Source organism: Etheostoma cragini, chromosome 9, assembly GCF_013103735.1.
Source record: "Etheostoma cragini isolate CJK2018 chromosome 9, CSU_Ecrag_1.0, whole genome shotgun sequence".
Classification (NCBI taxonomy): Eukaryota; Metazoa; Chordata; class Actinopteri; order Perciformes; family Percidae; genus Etheostoma; species Etheostoma cragini.
Window position 1 is genome coordinate 26872104 of NC_048415.1, and position 17649 is coordinate 26889752.

Sequence of the window (17649 nt, forward strand, 5' to 3'; positions counted from 1 at the left end):
TGTTGGTTTTCTATACCTTTATTTTACCCCCCAGAAACTTATCTGGGGTATAGAGTTTGAAATGTTAATAAAACCAGTCATTTTCTTGCTGCTGTTGAGGCACTGCTATTATTTCGAACACAACTGTATATTCCCAAATTCAAGCTTTTTTTTTTTTATTGTGTGTGTGGTAGTGAAGTCCAAATTACACTTTGTGAACCAATAGTTGTATTTGTTGCCCTAACTAGATGGCGCTCTTGGTTTAAAGAAGGCATGACCATTGAGTGTGCTTTCAGTCTTGTAAGGCCAGACCTTCCTCCACAGCGCTGCGGAGGAAGGTCTTGCTAGTCCACACAGCATTCCAGGGTAGGAGAAAAATTTGCTCCAGTGTATTGCCATTTCTTTAAACCAATCACAATCGTCTTGGGTGGTGTTAAGCGCCAAACAGTACGTTCACGAACATGTACGTTCCCCCAAATTGTGCAAAGTCATACAACAGAAAATTCAGATTGGAAAGATGGTCTAGCTGGCTGTCTGGATTTATCCCGCAGAGATCTGAGGAGCAGTTAACCATAGTCCTTAGAAATCCAACACAAAGGAAGAGGAAGGCAACAGACATATGGGCGGACGGCGTAATTTCCGGCAGCACTTGACCAATCCCGGAAGCGGAATGTCGTCTCTTTAGACTGGTGTGCATTCAACCCATTTTCAAACAGAGAGTACCATATTGTGGGCTAGGAGAATAAAGAAAATGCTTCACAAAACTATGTGGTGTGATGTGACGGCTCTGCCTTAAAAGTTCTGATTTGTTGCGTGACTTACCACTGCTTGAACTGAAATACGGACCAAAAAATGATTAGTTACTTTTGGGACTTCATTTTTTGAACTGTACAATAACAAACTGGCTGTTACGACCTGGCCCGTTGTTATGATGGGCGAGCCGTAACACTGGCCTCATATAATCAAATAACAGCATGCACCGGAGTGGTAAATATTGCGCTGATGGTATGTGTCGGTCCGGCTGTAATCTCAAGAAGCATATGCTGAAATTGAAATGAATGCTGTTAATTCTCATACATCTTTTTGTGTAGGTTGCGGTTCTATGTGATTATGACAAGTCAGAGAGAGCTCTTCCCCCGCCTCACTGCTGACATGCGCCGTTTCAAGAAGCTTCCTCAGATCTACCGTGATCCTGGTGAGGCAGGTGGCCGCCCCCCCCCTGACCAGGCCGAGGCCGGCGGGTCACGTGGCGGCGACCAGGACCTCTGGGAGGAAACACCATCTGAAGCTGCGGCCGCCTTGGCTCCCAGCGACGGCAACGAGTTTTACCCTCTGGCAGGGGCGGGCCCCGAGCCTCGGGGGCTACCCTACCCCACCCCTCTGTTCCCGCTGCTCCACAACGAAGTGGCGTCGGCCCGCAGACAGATCCAGGCCAGCGTGGAGCAGGCCATGGGACACTGCCGCAGGGACAACCTGTGGAGGAGGCTGTTCCACGGTGAGCACCTGGCCCTGGACAAACTCAAGCTGACCAAGCTGTCCTTCAGCGAGCTGGAGGAGCTGCTGGAGGCCGTTCAGAGCCGCTCGGTGGGGGAGATTGACCCACAACTGGTAAGATTTCCGCAAATGGAATCACAATTCCATTTGCGGGTTGTTGTTTTGTTGCTACATATTGCACCTTCAACCATAATGTTCAATAAAGTGAGAAATGAAAAGATCCTTTCATTCATCAGTTTCTGTAAACAATCTGTGATATGTAACATTATTCCAGCATTTATCTTTAAAAAAAAAAAGTTCAGTCCTAATTTCCTCCTTCAAGCTTTTCATTTTACTTTCATCCACCATCCACTATCCTTTTGAGTCAGCACTCAACATGAACCTTTGGGTGCACTTAACAAGGTCTGATGTACCCAGACATTATTATAAGGGTCCTTTTTGGGGCTATAACTTACATTTTAAGAGTTTTTCTATCATTCCTATTGGTTATCGAAAAACATTGTGTACTCACCAGATGTATTTCTACGACCTGGAAACATAGTGACATGTCTATAAAGAAGTGGACAGGGCAAGAGGACTGCTCCAGGTTCTTGTCCTCACTCACTTGGATAACCTAAGCGGTAACATTAATGCTAGAAGGGTCACGTTTCCCATTTTAAATTTAAAAAAAATATATGATCGAAATGAGCTTTCAATTACATCTATCAAAAGCAAAAGCAGGATCGGCAATTCCCCCAGGATTTTAAATTTTCTCACGCACGTCCGAATAAAAAGAATTATAAAATTAATTTCAATTCAGTTTCATTTATAGTATTAAATCCTAACAAGAAAAGACATATTACAGATAGATTAATTACATTTTTAATTTTGTTTTATTAGTCCCCTATGGGGAACATCCAATTTACACTCTGCGTACACACATTGTTAGTAATCACACACAGGCCTGAACTACACACACACACATGCTCAGGTCCTATACATGCACTAATGGAGAGATGTCAGAGTGAGTGGGCTGCCAGCTGAACCAGCGCCCTGAGCGGTTGGGGGGTTACAGTGCCTTGCTCAACAGCACCTGGCATTGCCCATGAGGTGAAGTGGCATCTCTCCAGCCACCAATCCACACTCCCTACTTTTTGGTCCATATGGGGACTTTAACCAGTGACCCTCCGGTTCCCAACCCAACTCCCTACGGACTGAGCTACGGCCACCCCCATTAGGTCTAGACCACACTCTATAATTTACAGAGACCCAACAATTCTGCAAGAGCAAGCATTTAGTGCAGCGTTGTTGAGGAAAACTCCGTTTTGGTCTTGGACAGACCCAGGCTCTTGGTGGGCGGTCACAGAGAAGCTGATACAGATATAGAGAAATAAGGATTTCTAATAATTATAGCAGTTGGTATAATGAAAAGTGGCAATTGTAGCATAACGACAGTGGAACTATGATTAGAAATAATAGTTGTAGGAGTTCAGGGCGTAATGTTTTCACATATAACATATTCTAATAGCGTTTAACGCAATACAAAAGCATAGCATTGAACCTAGTTTCCCTGAATGTGCACTTGTGTTCAGATAGTGTTGATGGTGAATGACAACGGTGTGTGTGATGTGTGTGTGCAGGACTGTTTCCTTACCATGAGTCCGGCCTGGTACCAGAGTCTGATCAAAGTCCTGCTGAGCCGCTTCCCCCAGAGCTGCAGACACTTTGACGACAACGGCATCCAGTATCTGGTGAGAAGTTGCACCTTTCCTCCATTCGATTTGTAAATGAGAGACAATGACGCAGAATCCACACCCGACTCTGATGAATCCATCAAAGATGTGTAACTGGTCTTTTCTGGTTTTAAGTAGGACTAAAGGATTTGGGCAAAAAAAAATCCAATTCAGATTTTTCTATATCGCGATTACGGTTTTGGATTTTAAATTTTTATAGTTTAGCTAAAGCTCACTATTCACTGTGTAACAGATCAAAATGTCATGGAGCATTGTAACACTATCATATCGATATTGTTATTTAGGATCCGAACAAAGATTCTAATTGCCTGCCATAAATGTTATTCTTCAAATAAGCAAACACACAGCATTTTTCCTAAAAACTGAAGTTATAATAATAAAAAACATTTCCAATAAAAAACGTCAATACTTTCTTGTTAACTGAAATGTCTGAATGGCCTCAGTTCAACAGCAGCATCTACATATTAAACCTTCTACCATCATGTTAAATAAAGTTATACAAAATAAATTACCCCGCACTGAAAATAGGACAATTCTGTAAACAATCTGTGATATGTAACATTATTCATAGCATTTATCCTATGAAAAACAGTAAATATAATAATTAAAATGTTAAACAAAATGTTAAACTAAATGTTACACCAATAGGGTTTCCGCATGGGCTGGAAAAGTTTAAAAAAATAAACATTTTAGGCCTTAAAAAGTCTTAGATTTGCATAATATTGTGTTCTAGGTCTTACATAATTATAAATAGTTCTTAATTTTAATACGCCCATGTAACTCTACCTCTAATGCTTTTCAAATGTATTCCTTGGTGTTGTAGTTCTCTAGTCCAAATATACTGTAATTCGCTGTATTAGGACTACAAATGAGACCAACATACAAGTGAAACTGTAGCCAATCTAGACCCCAGTCCTACAGTATTACAATACCATAGAGTAAAACGGGGTATTGATTCAGACCATGTTCCCGGACTCTGACATACGACTCTTTTTATGGTGCGATATAGGTCTTACGTTTCATTTCTAATGGTCTTAATTAAAGTGCTCATATTCTCCTTTTTTGGCTATTTCCATTTTCTTTATTGTGTTATCCTTTTTGGGCATGCTATAGGTTTACAAAGTGAAATAAGCCCAAAGGACCCCCCACCCCCCCAAAGGGATTACCATCTCCAACAGAAAACCCCGTTCCTCCAAACAGCTCTATTGTAGTCCAGCCTATACTTCTGTGACAAACGTGTGTCACTTCATTACACACGTTCTAATGCTCATCTAGCTGCTAGCGTGGCACTCCCTCATACTCTGCTTCTGACTGGCTAGTAGTCTTTATCTAGCTACTGAGCATGTGCGACTCACAACAAAGATGGAACAGAAATGTGATGCCTCGCTCTGTAGCTAAACCGGAGAGCTCAACACACAGGGTGAAAAGAGGAGCTGCAGCAATGTGCAGTACAACAAAAAGATTTAGCACAAAGGAAAGTGTGTTTTTTAAATTAAACCACATAAACGTATACTGGTACAACCTCTAAATACATTATGAACCACCTGAAAATTAGCAGAATATGAGCACTTTAAAAGTCTTATATTTGACTTGGTGAAACCCGCAGAAACCAACCTGCAGATACAACAACATATTCATATTTGATTAATCACAGCTTAACGCATTCTTTCAAATTTCGGTCAGCCCTAGTTTTTAGTGGTTAGTGTTTAATTGGTGTTTCAAGTCCGCCTCAGCATTTCTCTGCATGATTTAAAACATGGGGACAGTCATTGCATTGAAGGAGTCACGTTCGTCACTGTGAGAGCTTTTAAATGCCCATAAGGACTGTGGAGGGACTATTTTAATCTTACATAGGAAAATGATGGGATCCTGCAGACATTATGAGACAACTCATTCCTTAGTAGATGAGAAAGCTGGAGATGAAAAAGAATGGGCCTGGTTTCCAGAGACCGGGACCACAGCCGGATCTCTCACTGCTTTCCTGTCCTTGTTTTCCAGTTTATTAGCTGCAGCTTTTTTTTGTCAAATGTAATTTTTATATAAACAGTTTTGTGTGCAATGAGTGATGTTCCCTGATCACTATGTTCACTGTGGTGCAACGACGAGGCTTTCTGTGCACTAGTGCAGCACAATATGAGGAAAACATCTAATTGCAATTCTTTTGACTGACAATTCATGATATTGGAGGGAACAATTCATTTTGTATCATGCTCATTTTCATTGAAAAATATTAAAATAAAAAAAATGATTATAGAACGAATTTTGCGAGGACCTGTAATTGGGATATTGCACTAGTCCGTATTGCGCTTTTAATTCAATTACTATTAATTGTGCCGCCCTACTGTTAAATAGATTTTGTTTCTTTTATTACATGCGAGAAAATAAATGATCTGAGAGGGAAAAAAATGCTTATAACATACCGTATGCTGTGATAGCAAAAAAGCATTTTATGAGAGTAAAAACAAAATGTAAGAGAAAAAGTTATCAGAAGCAAAAAATAATATTTGAGACTAAAAAAAGTTTTGACATAAATTTGAAATTTTGAAAATTATTTCTGAGAGAAAAAAAACAACCTCTCAATAATTTTTTTAATTCTCACAAATATATTTTTTGCTATCCGTGTGACAAAATGTTCCAACACAGGCAAATTTAGCTCCATATACTGTGCACTACAACTCTTATTTAACAGCTGTGGCTGGAGTCTCCCCTTACCAGCTACCACTGAGACTCATGGGAAGTGTAGTATTTTGTGGCAATCAAATCACTTACACTTCACATGACTAACCTGTTGGGCTTTAGACATCTGAATTTAGTCTTTCTGCTCCTTCCGATAGCCTTTGGTTAGATCATTTGCGTTTCAATCTTATTGAGGGTCCCATATTATGGTCATATTTTTTTCAGGTTCATACTTGTATTTTGGGTTTCTACTAGTACATGTTTACATGCTCTAATGTTAAAAAAAAACATTAGTTTTTTCATACTGTCTGTCTCTCTGAAGCGCTCTATTTTAGCGCCTGTCTCCTTCAGCCCACCTCCCGGAAAAAGCTTTTGAACTTTTTATTGTCACCAAAAAAGAAGATCAAAAGAATGAATCCTTGTAAGCAGCCTTTTAAATCTTCATCTTATCTGTCATCTTCGCTTCAGGCGGTTCTGAACCAGAAGTTCACCGACTGCTTTGTCTTGGTCTTTTTGGACGCCCAAGCTGGAAAAACAGTGAGGTTTTCAATTAACATGATTTATAATATTAAATTATAGTTGTGCAAACATATCAGCAATGCTCTTTCTCCATCATGTTCCTCCTACAGAGTCTAAAGGTTGTGTTTCGGGAGCCGTTGCCGTCGCAGCAGCCGGCCGGCAGCAGCCCCCCCCCCCAGCTGGTGTCCATGTATCATCACCTGGAATCTGTCATCAACACAGCTTGCTACAACCTCTGGACAGGCCTGTTATAGAGCTGCACGCACCTCCACCCATACCCATGTGATCAACATCCACATATGGAAACAGGAAGCAACAGTAGAGGAAAACCAGGTTTTTTCCACGTTTTTTGGTGCGGGGGGTTGTCTGCATCCACCACGTTCCATTTCCTGGATTGCTCTGGTGCCGCCAGAAATTCCACTGGATGTCCATCACCTTCCTCTTCCTATGTGTTGGTGTTCTAAACTGCAGCTGCAGCATACGCTTTGTTAAAAAGCAAGTATATAGCATTAGGGCAGTTTTAATTCTCCATACTGTCTCATGTTCTCTGTGGAGAATATGGAGTGCAAAACGTGCAGAAAGCTGCTCCTAGTGAAACGTATTGAGCCAAGCTAACCTGCAGTGTGAGAACAGGGTTTCCCAGTGTATCTATCAGCCCAGTCTCATGGCAGTTCATGAAATGGTCACGTTATTTAATCTATGGATTCGTGTACAGATCACGTTAATGTCGCTACTTTCGTGTGTTGATTAAGAATTTTGAAGTAATGTATTTCAATGGGAAGCCTATTTCATGATCACAGAACTATTACGGTAGCGAGTAGAATTGAAAAGGGAAAGATCTGCGCAGGGAGGTAGGGTAGGTTGGGGGTGGGGACGGGTCAAACAACACAGGACTTTCACCCCGGAGACCGGGGATCGTGTCCCGCGTGTTGCAGTTCCTTTCCGTGTTATTTTTTTTCCTAACCACAACCGTTGCGTTGTTGTGGGCCACAGAGCAGTCCGGTCTCGCGCCAGATCGTGAAATGGTTTGTTTGAAAATCGTGACCTGTACATGTAATAAAACATGGCCAGGGAACATAGCAGTGGTACAGCCCCCCCCCCCCAAATAAAAACAAAATCTGGCAACAATAGAAGAAATGGATTATAAAAACTTAATATAAAGCCTCAAGGAACATTAGCAGAGCTGCTACATAAAGCTGGGTAGTAACTGTGTATTAGTTTTGTTTAATTCAGCTTAGGTGATGGATCCATCACAGTAATAAATCATGTAGTTGTTGGGAAAAACTCCACCTCCACTTACCAATTCCATTGGGAAACGTCCTTAAATTAATAGGTTCAATGTTCCGTGGTGAGAATTCATCCTGCCCCGTCATTTGCCATGTTTGATTGGCTGACTAAAGACGCAGCTTGTGTTATGAAACTTAAAATCAAACTTTTTCACAATCAGAGGCGTTTTGATTTGGACGTGCAACTGAGGAGGTCTACCCACTCAGGGTTTTTAAGGATCAGGACTGTCTGAAGGACAGAGCCTCTCACAGATGGACAGAATTTTTCCTCAGATTTTGTTAAATAAACTGAACACTAACAACTCTTAACACTCAGTCTATTACAAGCAAAAAAAACAAATACACACTCAGTAAATCCCCTTAGTGAAAACCTGATCTTCCAGTTAAAAAAAACGGTCCCCTCAATTCAGAATCACTGAAAAAAAAAAAATAGAATAAGAAAATAAAAAGATTCCGTTTGAGTCTGATTAGCATGAGCAAAATGCTTCAAGGCTGTTGGATCAGGGTCCTGGATTGCTGGGCTCGGACACGTGTGCTGATGGTGAAGGAGACATTTTTGGGTTTGAACCAGTGGAGAAGACTGCTGCATTTGTTCTTCCCATCTTTGACCGAGAAATACCTTCAATGTCTATCAGCGGCTTACATTAACTGAATCGGATGCTTCATGCTGAAATGTAACGCACGTCTGTCATTTGCAACCAACAATGAGCCCTTCTGGCTGTATAACTGCACAAGTTTCATACTCCACGGATAGGTCAGCATCATGTGCCTTCTAATCGCATTGTGCTAGCTCTCCATACCACATCAGTGTTTTGTCTGAGTGAGAGACAGCTGAGCGGGACATCTTTAATGTTAGATTTACAAAAGTGTCAAACTCCACTGCCATGTCTGGTGCCCTAAAGTGCCTTTTTATTTTATCTCTTTTATTTTTTTACTTCCCAAACGCATGATGGGATACTGCTGTCGTTCCATCTGCTCTGCATAGAAGATCTTTGGAAACACACTCCTGATGGTATGCAGTGAAAGTGCCTGAGTCAGTTTGGAATAAAAGTGACAGAAATTACCTTTCATAAGAAAAGAAAATGGTTCATGTCAACTTTGATGATTTGCATAAAAGCACGCCACATGTCGTCAGAGCCGGGTGTTTCCGAGGCATGTTCCTGGCGATGAGTTGGACTTGAGTTTCAGTATTCTGAAACAACGCTGTGGGGAATTGTACCTCAGTTTACATGAGGGCGTGAAGCCAGCCTGACACAGGACCGCGACATCCCAACATGAAGACGTGATATCCACTGCAATAACTTTGGTAATGACAGACTCAGCAGCTTCAGCTTTCTGCGCATTTTAACTGGAAGAAAACAAATGTTTGAGCTAGCCGGTTTGTGTGGATGTGAAATGAAGAAACGACAAGCAAAGTAGCGTTCTCGCAGCTCTGAGAATTCAATCTGAATGTTAAACACTGGATATTCATCATGCACAATGTGAACTGTAACAAGTTGGCCCGTAGCATCTGGACTCTGTAATATAGGCACTGCCTCGAACTGTATAATGTGTATTGTGTATATACAGAACTCTTTATACAGTATGTGAAATTCTAAATAAAGCAGGAGGATGAATGAGAAAGTTTGTAATTATTTTAACATGAACACAAGATATATTTTAGATTTGAGATGGATTGTCTTTTTCTAATTAGAGGGGAATACATGAAATAGTCAACTGTCACAATTGTCTGCCTTCTGATAAATACAGCTGTTAAACTGAGTACGCTTCATCTGATAATTTGACTAGTCTGGATTTTTCAGTTCTTAAAAGCTGGCCAACTAAAATAAAAATGTTCTGTCTGCTACAACATAAATATCTGCTCTACAAATCACTTGCCATATGTTCCTCTTTGGGGAGAAATGTTTATTTTATATATTGGCTTCCCTGCTGAAGTCTTCTTCTCTTGTAACTCACAAACATGAACACACATTTTGTTTTGCACCTACCATTCCATAGAATCCATTAAGGTATTTTAGTATAATTCTCACAATCAAAATAAAGAAGTTTAATATCTACACATGGTAGAATCGGTTTTACAATGAAACACCAATAAACTACTTGTCATTTCATCTCGGGCTGCAGGATATGAGGAAAATATGCAATATTTTATAAATACCGCAATAACAATATCATTTTCGATAAATAGCCGAGAGACTGTTCTCAGTTCTGCTGCTTCAAGTATTCTGCTAAAATCCAACAAACTGCTCGTTGGATTTAAAACTAATGAAAGGAAATTTTCTTCTTTTTTAAAAGATTTTTTTGGGGCATTTAGAGAGATGGGGGGGGGATGACATGCAGGAAAGTGGCTCTAAATAGGGGTGTGTGCTCTATAACTAGGCACCCCATTTTCAACATTTTTTTATCAAACAAATTAAACACTAATTTGGATTTAAAAGGCAGCATTAAAAAACTGACCGATTTTTAAGTGCAGTTTTATGCAACAAAAAAAAGTTCAACTAATGTAAAGAAAATCGGGATACGTCGCAGTTTGGATTGAGCCAGTTAATACCAGTATCAGACACAGTATGACCTGTAATTAAATCATATATATTCTACGTGTACAAAATGTCTTACTCCCAGTAAAGTAGCAGAAGAAGTTAATAAAGTATAAGAAGCCTGTCATTGACGCAGGGACAGCTGTGTGACTGGACAGCTGGGCTCATCATCGGCTGTGGGTGCAGTAGTCTCTGATCCAGCCCAGGCCCTCCTTTGTGGAGCCTAAAGTGGACGGAGACAATTATGAACATGGAATTCTTTTTTTCTAACTTGGTTGCAGAACGATTTAAATAAAGAGAGCACTGGCCTTGTGGCTTATATTCACAGCCGATGTATCCCTGGTAGCCGTGCTCCTCCAGGGTCTTCAGCAGGTAGCTGTAGCTAAGCTCTCCGCCGCTGTCGGGCTCATTCCTGCCCGGGACCTGAGCCACCTGAACATGACCTGAGACGCAACGCTTCATCTTAGACTTGGGTTTTTAATCACCACTGAGCATGCTCTTTGGCCAACAACACTGCTTAACGTCCTAATAGTGGCACGTGTTGGTCCCGTTGGTCTGGTTCAAGTCCGTGCGCACGGACCAAAGTACGGAGTGTGGATTGGTAGCGGGACAGATGCCACTTCACTTCCTGGGCACTGCCCAGTGCTCTTGAGCAAGGCATCGTACCCCCCTCCCAACCGCTACGGGCCGCCCATTCACATTGACATATTTCCATTTGTGCTTGAATAGGTCCTGAGCAAGTGTGTGTATTACAGGCCTGTGTGTCAGCCAAGATAAGACTCTGATAAACCAACTACACACTACCCTAACTGCTACAATTAGCTTCCGCAAAGTGCCCCAAAAGATCAATTAGTGCTGCTTCAAGTCCGCTGTTCTTTATATTGTCACTTTCTCTCATCCACTAAGGTTTATATAAACAGCAGTTTGCAGTGTGACATTAACTGGCTGCCAACCTCTGTCCCTGTTTATCGCTCCCGATGACGCCATGATGTAGCCTCAGACACCGCTGTGTGAATAGGATAATGAATGCTGGTTTGTGTGGTCGCTACACTAGAGAAGCAATATAAAAAAAAAAACAGTCCATTTACCATTTGACTATAAATGCCAACATATCTAAAGGTCACGGGGATACAAGATGGTGCGGGGGGGGGGGGGGCATGCGGTGAGAGGATTCACAATAGGACTTTAGGCGGATTTAGTTGAATTGCTTTTGTAGCCAGATAAGCAACATGTGGGGAACAGGAGAGGGGAGAGGGGGCTCTAGAGTCCCCATGGCTAAAGGATTGGAGTACAACATCTCACTCACCAATAAGGGGGAAGTACTTATGTATGTTTTGTGTCAGGTTTCCATCCATTATTTGCCAGTGAAAGACGTCCTGAAACAGACATTTGTTAAGTCACGACTTTCACCATGTTGTTTGGTTCTTTTTTATCTTCAAGTTAAGACAAAAGTCCAAAGCACCCACCATTTGCAGCTTGATGTTGGGCTTGCCAACCTTCTCCAGTATTGCAGCTGCTGCAGACACAAAAAGGAAGCTTAACTGACAAAATACTCATGGCAGGCAGCCAGACATTACATATGTCAGAGAGGACGTGGTAGACATGAGACAAAAGGGTAACACTTTACTATAAGCGTATATGAATTATTATTATGATGACTTCATGCATGAAAAAGCATTCATTCATGTAGTACTTTATGATCTATCATTAATGTTCAAGGGTAAATAGCATCACATACATGACTTCATGCAGGAAAGATATGTTAATGAATGCATCAATAAAGTCATTTCAATCATGATTTCTGATTTATTTATGATGCTCATGTATGATGCTTCATTGGTAAATCTGTAGTTAAAGTGACAGGCTACAATAAGTCACGATCACCTTAACATGACTTCTTCATGACTTCATTAGGTTTTTGGGCCTTCAAATATAGTGCTGCTCCATCTTCAACCATGATACATGAGATATGATTAATAGTGGCAAATGCAGCAATCATCTATGAGACTTTGTGAAATTCAGGAATATCCTCCTAGGGTGAGCATTGTTCTCAGGCCTTACCGTTTAGGTGCCTTATGTTGTGGTTGTGAAATTTAATTTCATGCTACGATATATCATATCTTATTTATCAATGTTAAAGATGGAGCAGGTCAGCAAGTAATGAAGAGGTATAATTTAGTTGATAATGTTTACAACACTATAATTCTTGAAGAAGACATGAACATCTTTGATAAATCATGAGGATTCAAATACCGTCATTGTATTGTATTCTTCTGCATGAAGCTAAGTCATGCATGACAAACTTTTAATCCTTGTTAATTACTGATTCGGGAAGTACTACTTGCATTAATTCATGCTTTTTCATGCATGAAGTCATGACAATGTATGTACTATTTTTAAAAAGTGAGATATACTGTATATAAGTGAAATAAGAGCAGTAAGATCTGACCCTGGTGTACTCCTAATGTCCAGCATCCAATGTGCTGAGCACACTGTCACATCATGACACGCCTCCTTCAGACAATACCACAAAGTAGGGAAATACATGTGGCAGGGCACCTTTAAAGGAGAACTCCGGTCAATTTCAACACGTAGCTCTGTTGGTTGTAAAAGTGGAGTGCTGTTAGTAGCGAGAAAAATGACAACAATGTCATTACAAGTGCCTACCCATGTAAAGTGATTCTCTCCGAGGGAACAAAGTGAATCTGACTGCAGTAGATCTGACAGAAAGGCATTAAAGTTGTGTTAATCCATCTCCATCCTGTTTATTTCCTGTTTTCCGGTGAAGTACACACTAGTCGATTGTCAAACTCATATATTCCAAAATCCAAAATGTATTTTTTTTTTTCACAAAAAAGTATTTCCTCTTGTTAAATCCTTAGTAATGACTATGTAGAAACAGGCTGTAACCTGACACCACAGGGGAGCCAGATTTGCTGTGTTCCCTCAGAAGGAACCACTTCACATAGTTAGCCACTTTTAATGGCATTTTGAACATGTTTAGAAGCTAAAAACAGGTTTATAACTTGCCCTGTTTGAGCCTGTTGGGTACTAACCCTAGCAAGAGGATAAAAATGGTTGCTACTGATAGCACTCCAAATTTCAACAGAACTGAGCTACGTGTTGAAATCGACCGGAATTCTCCTTTAATGCTTGACTGTGGACTGAAATCCAGACTCAACAGATACATATAAAAGAAGGACTCTATCTCATATCAAACACTATATTTGTTTTCCACAGCAAAGACTCATTCCCTCCCCTGTTGTTGCATTTGCCTGACTTTGACAGCAGCAGTGCAGTGTTTATCTACAGCAGGCAGGAGTGGGACTGAGAGTTGGACCTGCTGGTTGTCTCAGAGGGACACATTGTCTTACCTTGATGAGGCGAGTCCAGAAAATACCTGGGATCTGTAATCCTTGTGTTGATTGGTTCAATCAAGCCAGTGATTCCTTCCTGTGAGGACATTTCACAACACTGTGATAAGCACGGAGAGCATTATAGGGTGGTAGTTACGCTCCAATGACAAAATCACATTTTATAAAGCCAATCCCATCGTCCAGATGTTGGGTCTGGGAACTCACTATTGGCAGGGCTCAATCTAAGGGGCGGGATTAACAGTACATTTCCCTTTACATGCAATAGGATAACGCTACAACCAACCAGAGTAACGCTGGTTGATAGATTAACCCTCCTGTTGTCCTCGGGGCAAATTTGACCCCTGGTTCCATATAACTATTAATCTTCACAAGTAAAATAAGATTAGCTCAGTACTTTCATTGAATTGGGGTGTTTTATTCAATTTTATAGCATTTGGAGAAAAAAAAGGTAAAAGGATGTTGAAACGAGTGACAAAAATCTGGAAAATACAACAACCACAACGTTACAGAAAAGAAGTATATTTAGACCCAGAAAATGTAAAGTTGTACAGTCAACCGGAAATGACACAAGGGTTAATTTTTTTCCGTATCCGGTTGGTAAACTCCCAACACATCTTCCTTTTTTAAGAATGACTTCAGTGTCGTTCTTTGTTATTTTCTCAAAGAAAAGCTTACTTAAAAGTCTTCCAGAGTCATGGCCAAAGCCGATTCCAAAGGCCGCTGTTCGCCAGCAGCCATCTTCTTTGTTTTACAGTAGCAGGGAATTCACGCAGAACCGTCGCTACTCTGCCGTCATAACGTTAGGCCCGCCCACCGACTCTATACACAATGTGATTGGCCTGACTAGAATTTGGTTTTACCAGCTCGCAAGCCAACGGAGAGTTGCTAGACTGACCCTAACTCACTAGGGTGCGTCTAGATTTCTAGTCTAAAGATCCCAAATAATATATGGTAGCCCTAAATGTGCATGTGGCCCCAGCCCGGCCCCTCCGTTTGAAATGATCTAGATCCGTCACTGCTACTGGGTGCAGCGACTGTGTCATTTATCAAAATATAACAATAAAGTTCAACATTGTGCTCGGTTAATTCATGTGCATGGATAATTTATTCAAAAGCACAAATCAGCAATTGGTATTCATGATGGAGTGTTTTGTATTGTACAGTAATATCTTTTAGTATATCAAATTCCTGGAAAGGTCATTTGAATTGTATTTAAATATCTTCCATTTGTTCTAATTTTACATGCATCCTATCCCACTAGATGTCTGTATTTATCCAGTGTAACTTAATTCACACTGCTGGGATGAGTTGGTTTGTTGGTGAGAAAGGGTCACCTACCTTTGAGAGGATATCAGCAGCGTAGGTTAGGTTCTGCACAAAGATGGCCTCCATCTCCTTGGCAACCGCAGTTCTGTGCGAGCCCACAGGAAGTCTCCCTGCCATAAGGTGGATTCTGATAGATTCATAACAAACACATCCAACAAAAATGCAAAGTTGAAAAGGTGAAACCCTTAACCACATAACCGTAGCAAATAGTGTCATGGGCGGGGCCACGTTCCTATTGGCCAGATGGGTGAGCACCGTCTTGTCTGGGAGTCCAACAGAATCATAACACCATTGTCACTGCCATAAATAGATAACTAGCAGCCAGCCCACTTCTAAATACATACCTTTTTCACCTTAACACTTTTTCAGTCAAACTAAAACACTGGCAGGGAGCTCCAGGTCCTGGAGCCGCAGACGGACTGCCACCATACAGAGATGTCTTGAAAGAAACCCTGGTCCAGAACCAAGGATTCAGGACAGACTGGGCCGAGCACACAGCAAAAACAACAAGGAGGATTTGGATTTGCGTTTTTTTTTTTGGTTGTTCATAGGGACTTTTCCCTTTAATTCAGAGTGACAGGAAAGGTGGGAGAGAGATGGCAAAGGACCGCAGGTAGAATTTGAACCTGGGGCGCTGCAAAGTCTTCAGCCTACATGGGGTGCACGCTCTTACTGAGAGAGCTCCAACATTTTGATTTGAAAAGAAAACTGCATTACTGTTGTAACATGTTGTACACATAAACTCACCTTAGCTTGGCTTGGTGTTTTACACAAACACAGTGAAAAAACAATACCAACGTTTTCTTCACTCTGCTGGTGCCTCACCTTTTGCAGTCCAAAGCTCGTGCATACTTCAAAGCCAGATCCAGACCCTGTCTGAACTCTGCCTCTCTTCCAGGGACTGCTCCAAGACCAAGATCCCCTCCCTTTACATCTCCTGCAACACACATTCATCGTATTACTCCCATCATCGTCTCCTAGTGGTTGAAATGAACAGCAGCTGCTGCAGTTGTGGAGGAAGTATTCAGAGTATTCAAGTAAAAGCCCTGCATTGAAAATGTTACTTAAGCGAAAGTCTGTAAGTATCATCGGGAAAATGTACTTTAAATATTAAAAGTAAAAGTACTCAATGCAAAAAAGTGTAAAGGATCCAAACAGCTGTGTGTTTAATGGTCTAAACATTTCAGCTGGACTTATAGGCTGTTATATTTTTGGCTAGTTTCATAATAAACAAATAGTAAAACATCAGATTTTGCAAACCACATGTGTTTTGTGTGCAGAAATCTTAATGTGTAAAATAACTAAAGCTGTTAGATGAATAGTAGGCCTACAGTAAAAAGTAAAATATTTCTTTTTGAAATGTAGCGGGGTAAAAGTAGTAAGTGTCATGAAAAAAAAAGACTCAAAGTACAAGTAGGCTACCTCAACATTTGTACTTAAGTACAGTACTGGAGTAAATGTACTTTGTCACATTCCACCACTGAATTACACAGAGAGAGAGAGAGAGAGAGAGAGAGAGAGAGAGAGAGAGAGAGAGAGAGAGAGAGAGAGAGAGAGAGAGAGAGAGAGAGAGAGAGAGAGAGTGAGTGAGTGAGTGAGTGAGTGAGTGAGAGAGAGAGAGAGAGAGAGTGTGTGAGTGAGTGAGTGAGTGAGTGGGGAGGGGGGCTTGTCTTTTACTGTAAGTTACCGGGTGGGGTGTTGATGAGGATCACCTCCACTCCTGTAGCCTCTCTGGCTCTCTGGAGCTCCGGCAGGTCGCAGTCGTAGAGCCAGGCGGCCTCCACCGCCTGAAAGCCGGCCGAGGCGGCCGCGTATATCCTCTGGCTGAAGTCTGGAAGCTCCGTGAACAACCAGGAAATATTCGCACAGAACCTCAGCGGAGCCATCCCGTGTTAGGTGCAGAGACCAATGACCGCGCGTGCCTTACTTCTGCACTTTTACCCCGAAAACAGCCGGGGGAGGGCGGCATTAAGCTAACCGCAGTTAGCCGTGTTGGCGGAAACCGATACGTTCACCTCCAAAACAAAACTGTAGAAGACGGCACAACATTACACTATGGTATAGGAATTGTGTAACATGCTTTAAAAAAGTCTTTATTTCCGCGTACTTACATTATTCATGTAGCTATATTTAATTATTTCATAAGTGTCCTTTGTTCAACTACTTTTATTTTTTAAAATATCAATAGACGTTTTGATATTTTCCGTCTGACCTGACGGAGAGTTCTGTTATTGTCACGTGATGGTAGCGTGCTTCTTGTCTGTGAAATGCGCAGGCGCAGGAAGTTGTGACGCAGGGTTGGTCAAATTGGGGGGCTGTCATGGTAAAACTTTTCTAATTGTCTTGTTTTATTAAGTGTGGTCTCAAAGTTTGGGGTTTTACAGTCTGGTTTTAATCTAATACAGTGGCCAAAATAATGCATCCAATACGTTATGATTATGTAGTTCCCTACAGTATCCAGAATGCTTTGTAAAAAATATGTCAAAACATTAAATATTTATAAGGTAGAAATATCTTTTATGTAAAAATAAAAAAAGATGGTGTGTCAACAAAAAGTGTGTCGATTTTCCTTGAAACATGTATGGTGCCAATCATAGCAAAGCATTTATTACTGTATTTTTCAATGCGGTTCCCAAAGGTTTTCTTAATTTTGTAAGAAATTAAAAAAAATTATTTTTATTTTAATTTCCTGTTTTTCCTCACTGTGCTTACTCTCAGAAGT

At 41.1% G+C, this 17649-nt stretch overlaps 2 protein-coding genes and 1 long non-coding RNA gene across 7 annotated transcripts in view; 1 reads left to right on the top strand and 2 right to left on the bottom strand.

The window, feature by feature from the left end:
• LOC117950002 overlaps positions 1-5533 on the bottom strand; it is a 16267-nt gene extending 10734 nt beyond the window's left edge. Inside the window, exon 1 of the long non-coding RNA XR_004657782.1 lies at positions 5377-5533. This is a non-coding gene — a long non-coding RNA (uncharacterized LOC117950002). The remainder of the gene's footprint in view (positions 1-5376) is intronic.
• The window catches only part of szt2 (SZT2 subunit of KICSTOR complex), a 114468-nt gene extending 107492 nt beyond the window's left edge, over positions 1-6976 (top strand). For all 5 annotated transcript variants that reach the window (XM_034880542.1, XM_034880545.1, XM_034880546.1 and 2 more), the window contains 4 exons: positions 1071-1587; positions 3093-3203; positions 6351-6419; positions 6512-6976. In XM_034880542.1, the coding sequence (XP_034736433.1) occupies positions 1071-1587; positions 3093-3203; positions 6351-6419; positions 6512-6655 (841 nt within the window). In that variant the 3' untranslated portion in view covers positions 6656-6976. The remainder of the gene's footprint in view (positions 1-1070; positions 1588-3092; positions 3204-6350; positions 6420-6511) is intronic.
• Positions 6977-9768: 2792 nt separating this feature from the next.
• Positions 9769-16975, bottom strand: hyi (hydroxypyruvate isomerase). The gene is made up of 8 exons (XM_034880620.1): positions 16615-16975; positions 15753-15864; positions 14940-15054; positions 13599-13677; positions 11691-11740; positions 11531-11600; positions 10533-10667; positions 9769-10447 (listed from the first exon to the last, which is right to left on the bottom strand). The coding sequence occupies exons 1-8, from the start codon at positions 16811-16813 to the stop codon at positions 10392-10394; spliced, it is 816 nt and encodes a 271-aa protein (XP_034736511.1). The 5' UTR covers positions 16814-16975; the 3' UTR covers positions 9769-10391.
• Between the last annotated feature and the right edge of the window lie 674 nt (positions 16976-17649).